This window comes from Malaya genurostris, chromosome 3 (genome assembly GCF_030247185.1).
Source record: "Malaya genurostris strain Urasoe2022 chromosome 3, Malgen_1.1, whole genome shotgun sequence".
Taxonomy (NCBI): Eukaryota; Metazoa; Arthropoda; class Insecta; order Diptera; family Culicidae; genus Malaya; species Malaya genurostris.
Window position 1 is genome coordinate 74842388 of NC_080572.1, and position 21403 is coordinate 74863790.

At 36.2% G+C, this 21403-nt stretch overlaps 3 protein-coding genes across 5 annotated transcripts; 2 read left to right on the forward strand and 1 right to left on the reverse strand.

Moving 5' to 3' along the window:
- Positions 1-2407: 2407 nt before the first annotated feature.
- On the forward strand, positions 2408-3407 carry LOC131434827 (protein transport protein Sec61 subunit beta). Its single transcript, XM_058602000.1, has 3 exons — positions 2408-2611; positions 2676-2884; positions 3014-3407. Exons 1-3 carry the CDS (start codon positions 2609-2611, stop codon positions 3099-3101), a joined length of 300 nt encoding a protein of 99 aa, XP_058457983.1. The 5' UTR covers positions 2408-2608; the 3' UTR covers positions 3102-3407.
- A 448-nt stretch (positions 3408-3855) lies between these two features.
- Positions 3856-17559, forward strand: LOC131434828 (transcription factor Adf-1-like). 3 transcript variants are annotated; one of them, XR_009230405.1, is made up of 4 exons: positions 3856-4155; positions 5344-5967; positions 17138-17251; positions 17332-17559. XR_009230405.1 is itself a non-coding variant. In XM_058602001.1 (3 exons), exons 1-2 carry the CDS (start codon positions 4017-4019, stop codon positions 5934-5936), a joined length of 732 nt encoding a protein of 243 aa, XP_058457984.1. In that variant the 5' UTR covers positions 3856-4016; the 3' UTR covers positions 5937-5967; positions 17138-17559. The 3 variants fall into 3 exon arrangements, 2 of the variants coding, with proteins under 2 accessions (XP_058457984.1, XP_058457985.1); XM_058602001.1 differs by having other exon boundaries at positions 17138-17559; XM_058602002.1 differs by lacking the exons at positions 17138-17251; positions 17332-17559 and having other exon boundaries at positions 3857-4155; positions 5344-5988.
- On the reverse strand, positions 10962-12956 carry LOC131434829 (uncharacterized). Its single transcript, XM_058602003.1, has 3 exons — positions 12452-12956; positions 11764-12391; positions 10962-11700 (listed from the first exon to the last, which is right to left on the reverse strand). Exons 1-3 carry the CDS (start codon positions 12622-12624, stop codon positions 11527-11529), a joined length of 975 nt encoding a protein of 324 aa, XP_058457986.1. The 5' UTR covers positions 12625-12956; the 3' UTR covers positions 10962-11526.
- Positions 17560-21403: the final 3844 nt, after the last annotated feature.

The following is a 21403-nucleotide window of genomic DNA, read 5'->3' on the forward strand; positions in this document are numbered from 1 at the left end:
GCCGCACGTACCGTCGCGTACCAGTTTTGTATCACTAAATTTTTGTTTGAGCTGTTAGTAGAATGAGTTTTGTATCGTCATTTTTTTTTCGATTATAGAGGTTTTAACATTGCTGTCATTCGCCGGAAGTCGGATCAGGATGAAATTGCACAGTATGTTTAAAGACAATGGGAGCTTTAATTTGAATAATGAATCATGAAAAACGGCTTAACCGTCGCTGAGAAATCGACGGGAGTTCCGTTTTTGGAGATTTTCTTCACTATTGTCGGTACTTTCGGAAGCGGAAACCGGGGACTAGTAGTTTCAAAGTAAATTTATAAATTCACTTACTAATAAGATCCGTCAACTAGATCAATTTATCAGTAAGTTTTATAAAAATGTGCACCTCGTTTCGCCATCGCTAGTGAAAAAATACTCATGAAATTAAAAATATTCACTAATCGCACTGTAATGCCGAAACCGGAAGTCGGATCTGGATCAACTTTTCGGGGACTTTTTAAAGAGTCTCAAGACCTTTTATTTCCTTCTTAGTTCGTGAAAATTGGTCAAGAAATTATCGAGAAGATTGGTTGCATATTTTTTCATAAATTTTAACATATTTCCTTGTAATTCCGGAACCGGAAGTTGGATCCAAATGAAGTTTGTGAAAATCGATTCAGCCATTTTTCAGAAACGTGTGTGACTATTTTTTTCCTTTTTTTGTTGCATATCACCCTGTAATTCCGGAACCGGAAGCCGGATCCATATGAAACTCAGGAACTTTGTATGGGACCTCAAGATCTTTCATTTGAATCCAAGTTTGTGAAAATCGGTTCAGGCATCTCTGAGAAAATTGAGTGACATTATTTGTCACACACAGCCATAAATACATACACACACAGACATTTTGTGATCTCGACGAACTGAGTCGGACGGTATATGACACTCGGCCCTCCGGGCCTAGGTTCAAAAGTCGGTTTTCACAGTGATTGCATAACCTTTCTATATGAGAAAGGCAAAAATATACTTTCACAACGCTATGAAATTTGTATTTTCGAGACAGATTTGATAAATAAGTTTATGAATCGAATGCAAAATTATTTCCTAGCCTTAATTTAGAAATCCTAGATGGTGACAAACGAATTGCTGTGTATTTTTGAAAATTGAATGGATTTATAAATAAGTTTGAAGATTGTATTTTTAATGTCATCCTAATCGGTTGTGACTCGTACACATCATCTTAATTCTATTATCTTTATCCGATGTTCCCATATTTTCAGCTGTTGAATACTTTTTGCATCATTTATTTATCTACACCAGAACCAAAATACAGTATCAGTGTTCAGAAACTGAAACTGAATTCAAAAACTGAAAACGAAATATAGAACAGGCTTCGAATCCAGTTGCAAAATTTTGGTACGGAATACATAAGTTGCTGATCATATTTGTGAATACATGGAGAAAAAGTTATTTTTTTGTTGCGTTTAGTACAACTCGTGATATTTACGATTTAGTCCATCCATTCTTCCACAGGACGAATTTTTTTACAACTGTCTAATTCTTTTAGAAGAACTAGATCTTCAGAACCATTTGCGTACGAATTGCCCATCTCTACCGAAAGGTAGAAACCACTGCACCCATGAGCTTTGTAGCGGCGAATTCAAATTGAACTTTTCATAAAAGAAGCGTTAAGCTTAGCAAACAGCACAGCTTTCTTTGATACAGCTAGGGATGTCGTAATATCGATCGATTGATCGAGTAATCGATTAATAACCCAGATAATCGAGTAATATTTAATCGAATAGCTTAAAACTAATATTCGATTATTGAGCTAATCGAATAATTTAAAAAATCCCATAGTAATAATCGAACGAATAATCGAGTAATCGATTAATAACCCAGATAATCGAATAAATTTCAATCGATTAGTTTCAAAATTATTGAATAATCGAGTAATTCGAAATTTCCGACATCCCTAGATACAGCAGCACCTACTGGTGAGCTCGAATAGCTTGCTGATGTTCACCCGTTCACCCACGATCACTGGCAGCTAGGGATGCCAGGTTCACAGATTAATCTGTGTTTCACAGATTTTCAATTTTCTGCACAGATTTTAAAAATGACAAAGATTTCCACAGATTTCTGAAAATGATCACAGATTTTCTTAGATTCTGGAATAAATCACAGATTTTCACAGATTTTTGAAATCGAGCACAGTTTAGCACCAAAAAGTACAGAGCGACTGAGGAAAAAGGTACAGAGCGTGTTGGTAGTGAGACCTTTTTTTTTTTGCTCACCAAATTGATGTTGAACTATTATGGTGCGGAAAACGGGCACAACTTTTTTTGAAAAAATGACCTGGCATCCTTGCTGGCAGCCGTGAACATGACAGCTGTCAGTAGACGTGGTTCATTTTATTGACGTTTGCTTGCGACGTGTAGTGGTTTCTTCGATACGTGGATTTAGATAGCAGAAAGTGGTCACGGAGAGTACAGCTTGCATTTCGAAGTTGCTAAAGCATTGGCAATCTTCATTCGGTCCGCAGTTCGTGTAGTGTTAGTTTATTAGTGCTCTAGGATCATTACAATATATAGGGCTTAAGTTTTTCTGTGAACAAATAGTTAAAACAATGGTGAATATTTGAAGGTTCAATAGTAAGCACTATCAGTTATGACAAACCTGTTCCGATCTTCCAGCCTGCACCAGCTAGTTCCACCTCTGTCGGAAGCGGAAGTCGCTCACCTACGAAACCATCGTCAGCACCACGGGCTAGCGCAGGAGGTTCTAGTAATCTAAAGCAACGAAAGACTACCACCACCGCGACCGCAGCAAGGAATCGCAACACGGGAACCGGATCCGGTGGAATGTGGCGTTTTTACACGGATGACTCGCCCGGTATCAAGGTGTAAGTTGAAAATATGATTCTACCATGATAGTACAAAATTTATATCCAAGAGAAATCGTTTTAAGCAATGATTACCAACTACCGAAAACGATTTATGGAAACTGCCTATAATTTGTATTCTTTTTTTAGTGGTCCAGTTCCAGTTCTGGTGATGTCTCTTCTATTCATCGCGTCCGTTTTCATGCTGCACATTTGGGGAAAATACACTCGTTCATAAGAAGTTAGAGATCTAAGTGAATTTGTACTGCAATGGTAAGCACGGGAATACATACGAGATAATTGTAATTCGGGGTGTCTACAATTCTATCAATTAAAGCGCTACCCGACGAACTCATAGCCCTGTTTTTCATGCATTTTTTCGTTCATTGCGAAAAAAGGAGAAGACATACTTTTCCGAAAGCTATACACAATCCGTATGATTTTACATGAAGTTTTTGCTTCATGCTATATATTCGTATAATTTAAATCGTTCAAAGAAATGTCCTTACTTGTAAGTTAAATATAGTATAATCCTGTTTACACATACTGCGCCATATAGATTTTTTGTGAAATGTCCTAATAAGTATTACTTCAGTGTTGCTGTTGTCCCTGAATGATCATATCTTGACTGAAGCGGTATCAGTAGTTCTACACGTAATCATAAAAAGTTCGTATTCAATCCATCGCTAGGAAGAATTTAACAATGTTAGTCTCTAAAATAGAATTCAATGAAAAGCTTGATTAATTCACGTTTTTGTTTTATACATTTCTATGTGAACTTTTCCCTGATTGAACATATGAAAGCGAAAGCGCGCCAATCAAAACATTGATACCGAGAGCGCTAACACGCTTTCGACTGGTAAAGCCAGCAAACGGATACCTGAATCTTCGTCCTTATTGTCATTAGTTCCTAAACGATTAGAAAGCCGTTTCCGAAAACGGCAGTAGGGCGGCCAAGAGTGAATGCTGCGAGAAGCTGACGCGAACTGAAAGTTGACATTGGTTTGCGAGAAGCGAGAAACGAGTGCATGAGTGAGAGTGAGCTCGAAGCGTTTGAAAGCAGGTAAAGCAAGAATGTTGTCACCATTCATCCTTTCTGTTTTGAAATGTCAGCATTACTACTCAAGCACAAACCGAATGAATAAAAATCTAGATGGAAATAGATCCTGAATTTTTGATAAGTGAAGTTTTTTCACATCCACCACTGTGGAATCAACAACATAAAAGTTATCGCAACAGAATCATAGTGGAAAAACTATGGAAAGAAGTGGCTTCGAATATGAACGTAACAAGTAAGAGTTTATCATCATATGTAAAACTTATCTTGGTTGCACTGCTCTTTCACACAACAATCAATATAATAGAAATTGGGAACTATATCCCGATTATTTATTATTGAAATTAATTTCGGATGATTCGGTGCTTGTAAAAGTTAGTCATAACAGTAAAAAAACGAAATGTTTTCTCTGTCATAATAATGATAAAATTAGTACTCGTTCACATACGATTTCTATCTAAATTATATATTAACGATCGATTTGATAGTAGTTCTTATAAAAATTTGGAGTAGATATATACATAATCGTGAGATTAAAGATGGACTGTAAAGATTCAGGGGCTTAATACTAAGTTAAAAGTTCTTAAATCTATAAGTAAAAAAGGTAAGCAAGAATGTTTGAAGTCAAAATCAGAATTTTTTTATTTAAAAGATATTTTATTCAGGCCTATTTGCGTACAAGCTTTACGTGGCCGATTTAGCTGAGTTTTCAGATAAAATTTCTTTTTGTATTGGATCTCGTTGTCATCCTTTTTCTAGGGGGAGAGGAGCTTCCATTTTCCTCCTGCGAGGATTGAGGGGCAGTTTGTTCGTGGTTCGTCTCGTCATCCATTGCCGTGGTATTGTTGTTGATTTCGTTGCTAGTTGCTGTAGATTGCTGTCGTTCTATTGTTCACTACACAATACTGTACTTGGTTTCTTCTGTCCCGAACGTAAGCGGTTTTGTTTTATTGACTGACTTGGATGAGATGTGTATGCGAACTGAGCATAATCAATTGACAATCAAGATCTTGTTCTTCGACCCAATTAGACTATTTTTTGCGGGTTTTGGTAGCAGTTATTGAACGCATCATTTGTAGTAGTAGATGTATAAAAAATGGATCAATAAAATTCTTCCACTTTCATTAGTTTAAGTATTTGACTACGAACCGGAAATATTCTTGTTAATCTTTCGTTCATCGGATTCTAATATGCTAGCATGTCAAGCACTCTAACATAATTCAGAAAATAGCACAACTTTCAAATGCTTCTCACGATCTAACAGAATTTTAACTATAATTGAATATTGCAAAAAACATAACTTCGCCCATTCATAATGAAACCTTTATGCAAAAAAATGTACCAGTTTTCAAAGAACCGGAATTGTGTTGAATCATGAAATGTTTATTCATGAAGTAATAACCATTTTGTACTTGGGTTACAGGTGAGCAAGCGAAAAAGAAGTGGAAGTACCTACGGGATCAGTTTCGAATAGAATGGAGAAAAATTCCAGCAGCTAAATCTGGAGAAGCGCGATTATCGAATGCCGAATATGATTCCTATACCGGATGGTCACATTTCAAAAGCATGCTTTTCTTGAAAGACTCAATAAGACAGAGAAAAACTTCGTTTTCCTCACTTGGCACAAACCCGCAGAAAAATACGGACTCCAAAGAAGATTTGGCGACTACAGTGAAATACAGTAATAAAAATGCAACGCAACAGATCGGAGAGGATATTGATCTTCTTGTAGGCATGCCGACATCGACGAAGAGATTTCGTAAACATCTCAATGAAGAAACAGAGACTATCGATAGCAAAAATAAGAAACTGAAACTTCTGGAACTAAAGGTCAATGAAAAACACGAGAGGGATGAAGACGAAGCATTCTTCGACAGCCTCTTACCGCACGTAAGGAAACTATCACCTGAAATGAAAATGTTGTGCCGCATGGAAATCCAAAACGCAGTTTTCAATTATGTCTACAGCAATAAATATCAGCATGTGAATAACGAAATTAAGCCAGAATTAGATTAAAACTGCTTACAGTAAATTCTGTTTAGGCAGAGTGAATATGCACAGTTCCTGATGATTGTTTGTAACTTATTGATTATGCCAAAATATAACCTCGTCAACTATGGTTCAGTTTTTCTTGAACTCGTGGTCATAGATTACAATTTATCCTGCTAGTTGATTTGAATTTCTTCATTTCTGAATTCTGGATTCCCCAAAAATTCTTTGTAAATGAATTAAAACTAAATCAAATTAATTAATTTTTTTTTCCTTGGTTCTTTCTACTCATTTTTCTTGGATTGGAGAATGCATCGCAAGCGACAGACTCGAACTACTTGGACATTTCTTTACAGATTTTGAAAAGTGAGTCTCAAACAGATCCAGAGTTCCAACTTTGTATTCGTTCAGAATCGATATCATCTAGGATAAAAAAAACTACAAGGATCAGCCCCATGGGGTTGTTCGAGCCATTGATGTGGAACAAGGCAACCAAAATTTCTAATGACCTACAATCAAACAGTTCAATCAATCGTCACACTTTTGAATTCGCAAATGCACGAGAGTCTGCTTAGATTGAACTTTATTAGGAACCAAAATCGAACATGCGAACCAAGAATATATTTGTCGTGATTTGTATTTGTTCTGTAGCCGACGAAATTACAAAAATAGTCCAAATGTATGCAATTATATGTTTGTACACATTTAAGCTTCTCTTCGCCAAGCTTGTGTTCAAGTTTTGTATGCAAGCAGTTATTTTTATAGCGTTTCTCTACCATTACAACCATTCTGCGATTTCGGTTGAAGCGATAAACTTTTTCTCATTATCAATCGAGTTCATCTTATATAAATTGGAAATTAATCTTATGCACTCCAAATTTATCCTGGGGTAGTTGTCAATTTCTCAGACGAAACGACATAACATGGAATTTCATCCGAAATTGCATGACACAAGATCAGAGCATACCAATTAAAGCTTCAAATCGTTTTATGGCACTTTTTGTCTTGCTGTCTAGCAACAACCTACATCTAGCATGCTACTCGTAGGACTGAAACGTTAGCTATAATTTCGCTTATATTTATAGATTCGAGTGCTTCCAACAGCTGCGATTGACCAATCAGAGCGATGCTTTCCCTTTGATATGTCGCTTACTCCTTCAAAACCGTCGTCTATGGCAGGGAAATCCAGCATGTCGGAAATTTTTCGCAGACAAAATAGGACACTGCTAGCTATTAATCAACATTTCATTGATATACAATTAAAAATACATGGCATGGAAAATTTTGTTACATGGAATGTCTCTACTCAATTTTGTTTGAATATTCGATGAACATGAAAACCGTTCCGAAAATCTTCAGGAAAGCTCTGGAGACAGAAGGTTTGTGAGAATCTATTCAAGTATCAAAAGACCTTGCATCACAGAGAACAGACATCCAAGTAGAGTTTCCAATATGTAAGAAATTTCACGGTTATTTGGCAAAGTGATTACCAAGTAGCAACTCGCCTATAGACGCGCTTCGAGCAGCTCTGCGATTGCTTATACCCAAGTAGCAATCCGCAACTAGTTCTGATACGACAAAGTCCAAACTATGTTGCAACAAGAGCACGAATATGTTTTTTATGTTATACTGGTTAAAACATGGTGACAGCAATGTTTCATCATAACATAACTAGTTACGAAATAGTTAATTAGGTTTCCAATAATAACATCTTTGTGTCATATTGAATTAAATATAATTTACAAGCTATCGTTACTTAATCCAAACATATCTTTAATCACAACAATGCTTCTAGCTACTAGTTGAAAATAAGTTTATTTGACTTCAATAGTAGCAACCCGTAACTAGTTTTGATACCACTTAACCCAACTGTGTTGCAACAAGAGCACGAACATGTTTTTTATGTTATACTGGTTAAAACAAGGTGACAGCAGTGTTTCTTTATAACGTAAACATTGAACTAACTATCATTTGTAAGTTATCGTTACTTGATTCTAACATATCTTTAATCACAGCTATGCTTTTAGCTACTAGTTGAAAAAAGGTTCATTTTCCGTTGCGAAATCATTATAAATACGTAAGCGTATATGTAAATCGTTACTGTGAATTGATATAGTAATAACTTAGATATTATAAGATTATAACATATAATTTCTTCATTGATTCAGATAGTTATCGGTAGGTTTTCCCAACGTTATGATAACGAAAATGCAAACAAAACAACTTTTGTTGGCTCGAATATGGCAAACACAATATGGAGTCTCAAGAAGTGTATAAAACATAAATAAAACCAGGATAATACTTGTTTCAAAACTACTTTTTGCCGACAATAGTGAAAGGCAGAATAGTCATTTTTGTTCTATGCACTGTCATAAACACGAAGAAAATAATATAGGGATTGAACATCGATTGTGATAATATTATAATTCTTATGATATATGATTTAAAAATGATGAGAAATCACTCTACTTGGAATAATTTTGAGCATTCTGAACATAGTGTTATTTTCCTGTTTTTTTGTTATATCTTTATAAACAGATTGATTGAAGGCGCATAAAAAACAGTTAAGTAAAATTTAATTCCGCTCGACAGTTTGAAAATCGTTGTGAAATTTGTACCTTGTATCAAGTTTGTGATTTAAAGTACTCTTCTGTTTTTTTATTGATGATAGAAAAGTGTTCTGTATTCATTCAATGTTTATAATGTGGATGGTGACTAAGTTTCAACTAGTTTAATTGAAAACAAGTTATTTTCAAGTTATGAAAAAATAAGTTCTTTCAGTATGACATTACAACGTAACGACAACTTATTTTTAGCCGACCTAACAACTAGTAGAAACTGCGCTTTTTGAGTCATGCAAGTGGTTAGATATTAGTAACAATCACTCAAATATCTGGTTGCAAACTAGTCACAAACAAGCTAGCGTAACAAAAATTGTTACTTGGGTAGGCTTCCGCTTGTAAGAAATTCTGACAACTGTCAGAATTTTGCAAGCGATATCGCAAAGTGACGTCTTGCAAGATCGCTTTACCTTCATTTTTACTGTTCTACTTTATTCGTCAATCCTACATGTACATCCAAAAATGAAAACGAATCTTGAGACCAAGTCAATGAAATGAAAATACTGGTATATTGAGATATGAAGCTTTGCATATCATGTTCGGTAGTGCAAAAGCTATGTTATTGCCTTTCGTTTAAACTTCTAATGGAAAAAATGAAACCAAAGGTGCTAAAAATGAAGAACCGATTTAAAACGATTCTTTCAGTATTGTATAGCACAAATCCGGCAGAAACAGAACCGTGTATGACCACTAGGCGGAAATGGTTGTTGCATTGTTGCCAGACTCTTGCCGGAATTCTGCCAAAATTCCGGCAAAACATTCTGGCAGACGCTGCCCGTCGTCTAGGACAAAATCTGCCAGGCACATGCAAGTGCGCTCCTGCGTCCGAGCTTTCATTCAATGGTCATTCATGCGTGGCTTCAAACAAACGGTTTAACAGCAGTTAGAGTGGAAACTGGGTTAGGTTTGGCATCAAGCGAAAGCGACTTAAGAGATTTTCACTTGCATGCTTTACACATCTTTGGTTTGGTTTGGTCGTCTGTTCTCTGTGTTTGCATTGTGATGGAAAAGTATAATAATGCAATTAGCATAACTATCCAAATCTCATATTTGCAAATATTCATCACTTAGCAATAAAAATCATCTATTCTAAGTCCATAATATAATTTTATTGTCAAAAGAACTCTTTCCTGAAGGAACATTTTTAAGAAGACATTCTTCCAAAGAAACAGTGTCTACAGTGTCGTATTTCGAGTGCTGACTTCCCAAACAGAGACGATGGTTTTGAAGAAGTAAGTGACACATCAGTGGGGAACAACGATGCCAGATGCCGGTACACATGAGGTACCAAACCCCTGAATGACTACAATCTGTTGACGGCCAGTATGCCGTCAATTTGTTTTGCTCTTTCGGTACGTCAGGATAGACATGACACTTCAGTGCAAATAAGTGATTTGCAAATACTTTACGTCTGCTCAGCGGTTTATATTGAACCGTTAGCAGTTCACCATAAACTGCTGACACACTGATGAGTTGAATGCGATACGTATAAATTATAGTAATCATCAAATGTTCATTGATAAAATGTCGAAACGTCCATTTACGAATAATTACGGCTTACATTTCTTACTGGGTACTGCACCTTTCTTCGTTTATTCTATATTTGATTTGTTTCTATCACTTTATTTCATAAATAGACTAATCTCTTATACGAAAACCATTAGTAAGAATGAATTATTTTCAGTATTAAACAATTTTTGAGCTAAAGTATTGTATCCGACTTTTTTGAACAATTCATTGATTAAAAGTCGATTGATCGGCAGAATAATATGGTGAATTTACTAATGAGATGACCACTGGTAAAATAGTCCTATAACCTACAACAAGGCTTCCAAAGCTTTATTTAGAAAATATCAGAATTTTACTCAAAATTTAATCAATTCTTGATGTTTTGGATTACTGCTATAGAAATATTTATGCATGAAAGGTCCTTTGGAAATAAAATTATATTATGGATTTAGAATAGATGATCTTTGCAAATCTGAGATTTAATTTATTAAAATTGCATGGCCCTGAAAATATGTGATTTTTGGTTCAGAAATATTTCTAATTTATGAAAAATTGGTTTAAAGCTCAGTAATTAACACAGAGCGATCAAAACACGTTAAATTACGATGTCCGAATACTCTTTCCTCAGGCGTAACAAACAAACAAACAAGTTGACACCAACACCAATACAAAACATGTACATGGCACATACCAACACTGTGATGAAAATTTCTATTCGAACAATGACGAATGAACACAGCAATAATGACAGAGAAAAAAAAGAAGCAGCCTAATGGACGTTTCTTCCGAGCTCGTGTATTTTGGAACCCTTCGAAAATGTCATACTTGGTATGGGACCGTTCATAAACCACGTAGACCAAAATTTAAAATTTTTTTAACAATAGACCTATTTGTGTTGAGAATTTAATTTTAAATAAACATATTTGTCAAGCTGTTCCAAATAGAAATATTTATTGAAATAAAAACACCGTCTACATATTTATTCTGCAGAGTCAAATAGATAAAACATAGCAATTACAGTTCAATGTTATGTTGTCCAATGTCACGTCGAAGCGTTGCAGTGTATGTGTGTATTTTAACATATACAAATTCTAGCAAGAAATTACATAAAGACCCCTTTTCCCGAGATATTGAAACTGATTACATACTATAAGATGTTTGAATTGATATTGTGTTGCTCGTGTGGTGTTGGAATTTCTAGCTGCTGTTTTCATCATGCAAGATGTCTAGTATTTTCTAGTGTTTTATAGGTATATCAATTAACTGTACTAGATTCCTATTCATATATAATGCGGTTAGATATATGATGAAGATACAGGTTGAGCCATCAACCGATACAGGAATGAATTGGAAATTAATGCGTATGTTTGCTATCAGCAAGTAATCATTGATATGCGGTATTATAGAATTTGTTTCAGTGTTCGTGCTGTGTTGTGTTTGTGTATTGATTTTGTGATGTGTTTTAACAAAGCAAAAATTTAAATTTTTCAGTTGTCAGCAGACATTTCGTTGATACTGTTATTGATATCCAGCACTTGCTTTACAAAATCAACATCCTGCACAGCTTCCGTCAGATCGCCCATCAGACTTGCTAGTTCATTCAGTTCGATGCGTAGTTGGGGTGCCAGATTTTTTAGATGAGTCATTATGTTCTCCGGGATCTGAAAAAAAAACATTAACATTGTTATAATGAATGTTGAGTATTCATTAATAGTAGCTGTTACTTTTTGGGAATCTTTAAAATATGAGAATTTAAATTTCTGCTTCACTTGTGTATCGTTAACACCGTCGTAGAAGAGCGTCACTTGCGCATCAGCTGAATTCAGAATAACCGGGAAATACAACCCGGCGCAGACACGGCCCTTGGCATCTCGCGACAGTAGCGAACGGAAATTGTACACCAAATTTCTGCGAACCGTAACGTCAATCGCCGTTCGATAGGGTCGCTCCATATAAATTACGGACATCTCGTACTGCTGCTTGCCGGAGCGTGTCATACGTTCTGTCCAGGTGATATAGTTCGCACAGTGATTACTTATTTCGTAGCAGTACTCTCGTTTGCAGTGTGGTTCATCAGATTGTGTGAACCAGCCGGTATGTGGATAATTTTGATCTTTCATTACAGTAACAGCGCGTGCCACGTGATAGCCCGGATCGAGTATTAGCACACCTTCTCGCCCTCCGACCACGACTTTCATGGCCACCATTGCATGCTCCTTCTCCAATGTTGGACCCGCAAACTCGATGTTTTTTTCCTCGCAATGGTTGACATACGATTCGTACTCCTCCACCGCTTCCTCGCACGATACCAGATAGAAGTGTTCGGCTATTTGAGGGTGATGTTCTGCTAATCTATTGGGGAGAAAATAAATTTGAGAACTTTTCTTTTTCAAATATGCAATGCAAGCTTACCTTGAAACAATTTCCATTCCTAAACTGACGCACATGTGATGCCGACGGTTGATCGGTATCAAGTAGTTCTGGAAATGTGTTCTAAGATCCGGGATGGCACTGTGAGTGCCGCGATATGCCTTGTGAAAATCCACAAAATTGTTTGCTGTATTGTAATGAGTTTCTTCCAACATCCGCTGTAGTTTCGTTTCAATCAGACCTATCAAATCCTCATACTGCCACACTTTGTCGATGACGTATGGTTCAACCAGTTTGGGAGACCATTTTGGTAGTGGTAGCGGCGAATCAATCGGCCACGCTCCATTGATCTGACCAAACTTGACAAGGTTGTAGTTGTCCTCGTCGAGTGTCCATCCGAGACCAGTACTACCACCAGGGACAGCGCCCGGTTTCGTGTCCGTCACATTGTGTTTGTGACATTCAGGGTCGGTCAATCGTCGGGTGGATTGACCGTGCCCGTGGCCCAATTGTTGGACCAGTGGAAGTTCGCTGTGTACGACGGCGAGTCAACTTGGCCATTCGTTGCCCCAGCGGCCAACGGTTGGTACGTAGGCGCCATCCTGACGTTCGACGCTAGTGAATGAAATAGCGACTGCTCCGTTAAGATCGCTCCGGCCCTGCACTTTACCAGTCAGGCCCGGTTCGTCCCCTTTTATTGATGTTGTTTTTTCACGCTCTGCGAATAGAGTTCAAATGGTAAATTAGTCCAACGTGAACTACAGTATAAGTAACGCCAGTAACGCATCCCACGAGCGTGCCTGCAATCATAGCAACAAATTCCATTGCAATGGAATAAAACCATATGGAGGAGAGAGAGAGAGTGAATCTAAAGTGAAACACGTGAGTAAATGAGTAAAAAGAGAGAATATGGGCAAAACACGAAAATTGCTCATGAATGAATCATCACTGCTATCGTAGAAACCTATACACCTTGAACTATTCCACGTAAAACAAAACATCTGGTTTTTATGCGTGTGTTGTATACGAATGATATTTCATATGGTACTGGATGTGTGCGCGATACGTTCCGAGTTACTAGAAATCGGAGTTGGGTTGAAGTTTATTTCTTCAACGATTGCATATTTGTTACTAATTACAATCTTCATGAACACTTATTCATTAAATTACTAAATTACAAAATACATAAGCTTATAGCTTACATCCAACGGCTGTATATCAAAACTTTTCAAGGTTAATTCACTGTCAATGTTAATCATGAGTAACTATTATCAAAACATGCATTTTCTTCTGTCGGAGAATATGCAACGGTGAAATATCTCTACCGATGTAAACAGTTTTGTTGCTATAGCTATAGTTACAGTAACAAGTTCTATTTAAAACCTGAAAATGTCGGTAAACAATTGTTGAAATAATAAACCCCTTGGTGTACAGCTGCATTTTGTTTTGCCAAGTTATATAGCACAAAAAAAACTTGATCTTGACATAGAAAAACACCTAGGAAATAAAAGTTGTCTGAATAATAATCGTGCTTGTCAGTTGGTAGCGGGTCTTGTCGAAAATCGATAGTATAGTTACCTGCCTCAGAAGGGACTAGAGATAGAGCTGTATATATCTATAAGGGGATCTTACACGTGGATCAGTAATGTCATTTTTACCAAGTAATGTACTGCCCATACTTGCATATCAGTCCTAAATAGAAAATCGTCATGTCGAGAAAAAGACGATCAAAATTTTATTTCTGATTTTTTTTTTATTTGTTTTGCTACCTAATGCTAAATCATGGTATTATTACATGAAATATCGGTAATACACCTTTGCTATTCATCAGGCGCGTAGCCAGAGAAAATTTTCGGGGGGGGGTTTTAGAACATGGTGATAAATCAACACATGTACAATTTATATCACAATGTTTCCCATGGGTTATAATTTTTTGTTTCGGGGGGGGGGGGTTTGAACCCCTAAAACCCCCCCCTGTATACGCGCCTGCTATTCATATATTGCAACAAATGAAATTTTTGAAATTAGCACTGAATGGGACTGATATGCGGGTTCTTTGCATATGGTACAGACATGAGTTGATATTTTTTTCACATTTTACTGAAAAAACCTTCAACTCTTATTGCAATTTCTGAGAGTATATTGAGGATAAATTTCATTCCTCAAGCTAACTCAAAATTGGCGAAAATCGATATGGGACTGATATGCGAGTATGGACAGTGTAACTTTTCATGAAAGTGTAAGGGCATTAATGATGAAATCTCCATACAAATTTGGAATGCCTTTACCTAGTAACCCGTGAAAATGACATTACTCTTTTGCTAATACATCAATTCCAGAATCATCATCAAGTCATCAGACTTCATATGATCCGATTTGGATGAAACTTGACACACGTCTTCAGCATAGCGAACCATTTGTTTTGCACGGTCGGAGAGGTCAATTTGATTGAAGACCGTTCGTTTAAGTTCTATTATTCATCTTCCATTCGATATTTCTACTTTACAACTGCTGAACACACTGAACTGTTCTGGTTCCAAAGACTGTCCCAGAAAGTATGGAAGCAACCAAAAACCTTTGCCATTTCGCAATGGTTCAGAATATGTCAATTTTCATGGCTGACGCTGTTGTTTACACTCTTCTCTAACCACTTGTGCAGTTGTTTATTCGTTTTCATTAGTTTGTTTCGAAATGCGTGGACTTTCAGCAGAACAACGTCGAAAAATTGTGTACAAATGGTGCACAGAACGCGGACTGTCACTGAGAAAGATAGCAAAAATGAAAGGAATAAGTGAAAAAGCCGTGCGAAATGCAATCAGGAAGTTCGGTGAGGATAACACGTTTGAGGATAAACCGAAAACGGGTCGAAAAAAAGATCCTGCTAACCCTCAGTTGGATAAACGTATACTGAAGGCGTTCGAGCAAAAGAAGGAGGTTTCAGTTCGTCAATGTCAAAGGTTCTTCGTGCTAAAGAACGTTTGAATCTTCGAACCTATAAGAAGCAGAAACAACCAAAACGTAGTCCGAAACAAGAAGCATCGATCGGGCCGAGGGTTCGAAAGCTGTACAATACGATTCTTGCTGGAAATTTGAACTGCATAATCATGGACGACGAAACCTACGTGAAACTCGATTACAAATCCTTGCCGGGACCACAATATTATACGGTGCGAGAAGGGCAAGTGTTAAACTAGTCCGAGACATCGATTGAAGTCGAAAAATTTGGTAAGAAAGCTATGGTCTGGCAAGCAATTTGTAGCTCCGGTAAGATTTCGTAACCCTTCATCACCACTGCTTCAATGAACAGCGAAATATACATCAAGGAATGTTTACTAAAACGACTTCTACCCATGATTCGAAGCCACAAAGATCCTGTTGTCTTCTGGTTAGATCTTGTTTCTTGCCACTACTCGAAATCAACGGTAAAATGGTATACTACCAAAAATGTCACTTTCGTCCCAAAAGACATGAATCCACCAAATTGCCCACAACTTCGACCAATTGAGGAATTTTGGGCATTAACGAAGGCATATCTTAGGAAACATGTCTCGGCAGCCGAAACCATTCAACAGTTCGAAAAAGATTGGAAAAAAGTGTCAAAGCGTGTGTCGCCAAGCAGAGATGGCATTTCACCAGAGTGATAAACGCTAGAGTCAGATTTTTGCCACACCGAGGATGAAAAAAACGAAGCACCGCACAAAGAGGAAAGCGCACTTCTTCTCAGTGTCGAATAGACAGCATTTGAGTGTGTGCTTGTGGTTAAAGCAGTTGGCGCGAGTGAAACACATTCTCTTCGCATGAATCGCTCACACGCGCTCTCGTCTAAATACACCTAAGTGACCACTGGCGCGTGATGGTGAGCGAACACTTCGGTGAACTTCAATTAATAGAGAGTAGATCTGGCCTTGCTATGAAAAATTTGCAAGGAAAACCGAAAATTTTACGATAAATTGTTTTATTTTGCTGATTTTGCGTGTCCACGCTTCATCTACGAAACCCATACAGCAGAGTGTTCACCGGCGTGTACACCTCTGTGAAAGTATCTGCATCCACCTCAGAGAATTTATTAGCTAATGCTCTAGCACTTTGGTGCGATTCAGTGGAAAAGGTAAAAGGAAATAAACAAACGCACTCATGATGCGTGCACACTTTACACAACAGTGGTGTATAAATGTGAAAGAGAAGAGCTCTCGTTGAAGTTGTCAGTGCGAGGGGAGAAATTTTGCTTGCTCTTCGAGGAGATAGACATCTCTGTCGCCAAGAAGTCTTTACGGAATTTAATGAGGAACGTTCGCAAGAAGGTGCGCCAGCTAGTCTACAATGGCTAAGTAGCAAATGTTGAGAATAATATTCTGTTGTTGTAGTCTAATATTATCAGTATATCAAAATTTGAATTTGAATTTTGTGAATTATTTACAGCGAAATCAAAGTGCGTCCATACTTTCTGGGACAGTCTTTAGCTATAAGCTGAAAATAACTATCGAACTATTACAAACAACCGTCCTCTTGAGCAGGGTTATGTTTGACAATGGAGTAAATAATTATTCGACTGTCAAATTTTAGCTATAAGAAGAAATTATTCACGCAATTATCATGACCTGAAAATGGTAAATGTCTTTGTTGTATCTTAAATCTTGTAAATTACATTTTCGACGACAGTGAAATTTTGAACATTAGTCGAGAGATTTGATTCAAGATGAATTGAAGTAATGGTGAAAAATATTTCAGAAGAAGCTACTAATAAGGAGTTGATTCCATGCCGCAAAACTCTAAGCAGAAATCCATACCCTGAAGCAAGAATTGAGGCTAGGAATATCAGTGTAACACGCAAATACAAACGAGGTCAGTATCGTTCATATAACATTATTTCGAGATTCCCTAATAACATTTTTCTGTTCCTACTGCCCACACGGGTTTATCAGAAAATCGAAAAGCAGTGGAGAGGACCTTGCGACGCGAGGGTAGTCGATATTTGATACCGAATGGTCGTGGTGCAATAACCCAATCAATGACGCTGGAGACTGTCGTGTCACGTGATGATGGTGTGGGCTGAAAGCTTCAAAAAGCAAAACATATTGCCGAACTACGCTCAAGCGCTAATTTGTTTCGATATTGATCGTTGTGGTGAATCATCGTTAGAAAAGTATAATGTGGATGGTGAAGCGGATTTAACTAGCCATGAAAATAACAACTTGTTTCATGTCATACGTCACGTTCGGATTCTTTCCATGATGAAGAAGGAAAAACCAAAAGATGACATTAAAGTTATGATGGAGATATAATGCTGGAAGCTAAAATCAAGCAAGCCGTTCTCAACCAACCTTCAATTTAAATGAAGAAAACTCACATGTTCAATAAATACATCTTTTTCAGTTGGACCAGGTTAACAAACCATTACAATTTAACCAAAAATTAGCTTACTTTACACCGAAGCGCAATGTCTTTGCTAATAACCGACTAAATTCTATCAAAAATCGTCTACTTGGATTAATTGAACTGCGAGGTGCCATTGCAGTTCAACATGAACTGCTAATGCACCGATGAATCAATGACGAAACATTAAAAATAAGTGTTTGTTTGTTTCGATAACGAATTTATAAAAGGTAACTTCTACTAAAATAATTTCAATTTTTTTGATAATTTCAGCATTGGAGGCAATCAGATCTTGCGCTTCAAATCATATCGATAATTGAATTGCAATAATTCCCGTTACCAGTCCCAATCTCATGATTGTTGACAACCGATAGCAAATGTATCGGACGTTCGTCGATACCTCTCTGATTGACTTTACAACCACAATAAGGTCCAATTAACGACTCACGATTGCGTCTTTATTTGTAATAAAAACAGGGTTTTTACGCGGATATCATACTTTCGACGTACAAGATAACACATGCAACAATATTGCAATAATAGAAATAATCTCCAAAGTCCTCAATGCGGGCGACTTGGAGATAAAAGATAGACACTATTGATACTCCATCGTCTCAACGCACGGAACGACCGAAATTAGCTCTGCGCCTAATTCGTATTACTGTTTTTGAATTAGTTGATTTTAACAAGAAAATTTCCAAAATAACTATAAAATTAGTTAAAATTGAGAATTTACTTTGCTGGAAAAAACTCTAATTTTTAGAAAATGTGTTTAGTTGGCGAATATCCTGGACAAAAACCAGCAATATTTCAATCCAACACGAAATTCTCATTGACAACTAATTTTGTTATTAAAATCAAAAAATTTGTTTCTATTTATCTATCACCATCATTACTGAAGGACAGAACAAATTGGCTCAAATGGCACGTTCCCCTTGATATTTGGAGATTTGTGGTTTTATTAACAAGTTTATTAGCCAAAAACTCACGAGAAGTGTTAAAGCAAAACAATCCATTGAAAATCTAAAAAGGACAGTCTTGTTAAAACTGCTTGCAAATTGTTTAGAAGTTTTACGCATGTGTTACGATATATCCATATTTAAATTTTTAAACCGATGTACAAAAATGCCGTAAACTCTTAGTGAAAAGTGTATTTATCCAGAAATTGTGCGCATTTGAATCGATTGTGCGTAATAATGTTTTTATGCGGAACAGTGAAGTGAGTTTCGGCAATCTAATTGTATATGTCAAATGATGTTTTTTGTATCTTCCAACCTTCCGGGCTACGCCGTCCGGTATACTACTTGTATTCGGTTTTTGTTTTCCGAGTGCTCAAAGTTTTCAGTGAGAGAGTCTATTTCTCGAAGTCGAATGAAGAAAACAGCGTTTTAGAAGAAAATTTTTTAAAAAGAAATTTATGTTTCGTTTATGTATTTTTCTCCAATACAACATCGTATTTATACCTGCCAATATAGAAAAAACAACCGCGACTGAAAAATTCTTTTCGTTAGTAGTGTACCATCTAGTGGCTAGTAGTCATTACAGTGTTATCGTTTTTTCGCTGACAGAGCGCGCCATATAGCTGCAAATTGCAGAAGCCAATTCAACCATTTATGTTGGTTGAAAACAACGTTTTAGTTCTCTAATTCAACTAAAAATTAGTTGAATGGAAATGAAGTGTGCCTTAGCTAAGAAATGACAGCACGTCTATTTGGTGAATTCAACTAAAAAATAGCCATTTCAACAAATATTTTATTATTATTATTAATTAAATTAAAAATTAAAAAAATCTAAATTAGCAAAAGTAAATTTTTTTTAGTTGTCTCAAAAACTAACTAACTAAAATCAGAAAATCAACTAATTTTTTCGCCAAAATGCTAATTTCGGTCTTTTCGTGCGTATACGTTTCTGAGAACTGAACGGTTCTACGATTGTTTAGTAACGGTTTTCAATCACATTTGCTTTGGAATCAAATTACAAAACAGGAACCTGTTCTGTATATTTAAGGTCAAATTCAAGGTTACTACAAATCTATGGAATAAATTGAGATCACTGCATCTTCCGTTGGCAATTATTTATTTATTAAAAATTCTTCGCGTCAGTATAGACATGGCACTTTGGTGCAAAACAAAACAGGGTTCTGCAAATAGCAGATACTTTACGAATTATGTTGAACTGCTAGATGGCATAACTGTTCAATATAGACTGTTGTGCAATGATGAGTCAAAGACGAAACGTAAACATATTAAAAACAGGTTAGTGCCTTAGAACAAAATTAGGCTGATCCCTGAATAAAAACTGTTTTTTTTATCATCAACATAATCGGGTTTAACCCATTATGTCCTAGCGTATGATATATCATACGCAAAACTTCCTATATTTTAATGCATGTTTACTTTAGAAGTTTTATACCTAACAGCTTTACTAGAGCACTAGTTGATAGTTTACGCTTCTAATTTCTTTGTATATTAAAATTATTTTCATGTGTCAACATTTTATTTGTATTATAACCTTGCAAAGTTCACACAAATCACCAAAGGAAAGTAAAGCCACATATTCGTGTGAATCTTATGTTCGAAACCAAAAGATAAAACGTCCATCTTTTGATAAACCATTGCCAAAGATTCAAATAAGTTATTTCAGAAGTGAAATTTCAAAAATATATATTAAACAATAAACAAATTGTTGTTAACATTTGATCGTATGATATATCATACGGTGGGATAATACAGTAATATTTTTTTCCAAAGCATATCGTAAACCGATAAACTCGAGCATCAAAATTTTATGATTAGTTGTAGTCTTTCGAAAATCTCTTGCCATCATTTTGTTATATCTTCAAAATGTGGAATATTCAAAAACATGGCTGAAAAAATTAGTGATAAGGATAGGGACCCTTTAAGATTTGACGAGCACGTGAATATGAAGTAGAACGCTAACTTAGAAGAGTAAGTATGAATACCTCCAAAACTTATTAAACATTGGAAACACTATCAAATGAGCTTATGATATTCCCAACAAATCGTACAAATATCTCAAACATCATACAAACACAAATAGATAATCCATTTTCTTAAAAATGAAGAAATGGAAACAAACGAAGTTTTTTTTTGTTTTTCGATTTTAACCTTACAGTCATTCACCACTTCGGGCCAGAAATTCCTTCTGACCCTGTGTGCGGGGTTGGGAATCGAACTCAGGTAGGCTGAATGAAAAGCATCGACAAATAAAGTTGTTTATTGCAGCTTACAGTACATTATATACAAATAATTTTATAATTAATAACAATCCACTAAAACCCGAAACGAAGGTATATTTTGGACGAAACGCATCAAATATTTCTATTTATATTGTGCCTTCATCTCTGATAGTACTTCTATCGGTACTATTTAAAAGAAATTGAATCGTATACATAAATACCACTCAATATATAGGCATATCTCTTATAATTTTGTTGCTACTGTATTGTCCCAGCGTATGATATATCATACATAGGATAAATTCGTTTGGAAAAGATTTTGTCGTGAATACGACTTACTTTACTATGGAGTGCCTTTTCACAATTAACCCTCTGAGAGAGTGATAAGTTTATGATCGTGAATATCTCTTGTTGTATCTAAC

Excerpts from the sequence above, each read along its gene's own strand:
- LOC131434827 (XM_058602000.1), top strand. Across the intron at positions 2,885-3,013 it reads GACTCGCCCGGTATCAAGGT|TGGTCCAGTTCCAGTTCTGG; the intron begins GTAAGTTGAAAA and ends TTCTTTTTTTAG.
- LOC131434828 (XM_058602001.1), top strand. The coding sequence starts at position 4,017 with ATGGAAATAGATCCTGAATTTTTGATAAGTGAAGTTTTTTCACATCCA. Across the intron at positions 4,156-5,343 it reads TTCGAATATGAACGTAACAA|GTGAGCAAGCGAAAAAGAAG; the intron begins GTAAGAGTTTAT and ends CTTGGGTTACAG.
- LOC131434829 (XM_058602003.1), bottom strand. The coding sequence starts at position 12,624 with ATGTTGGAAGAAACTCATTACAATACAGCAAACAATTTTGTGGATTTT. Across the intron at positions 12,392-12,451 it reads GGAATGGAAATTGTTTCAAG|ATTAGCAGAACATCACCCTC; the intron begins GTAAGCTTGCAT and ends TCTCCCCAATAG. Across the intron at positions 11,701-11,763 it reads ATTTTAAAGATTCCCAAAAA|ATCCCGGAGAACATAATGAC; the intron begins GTAACAGCTACT and ends TTTTTTTTTCAG.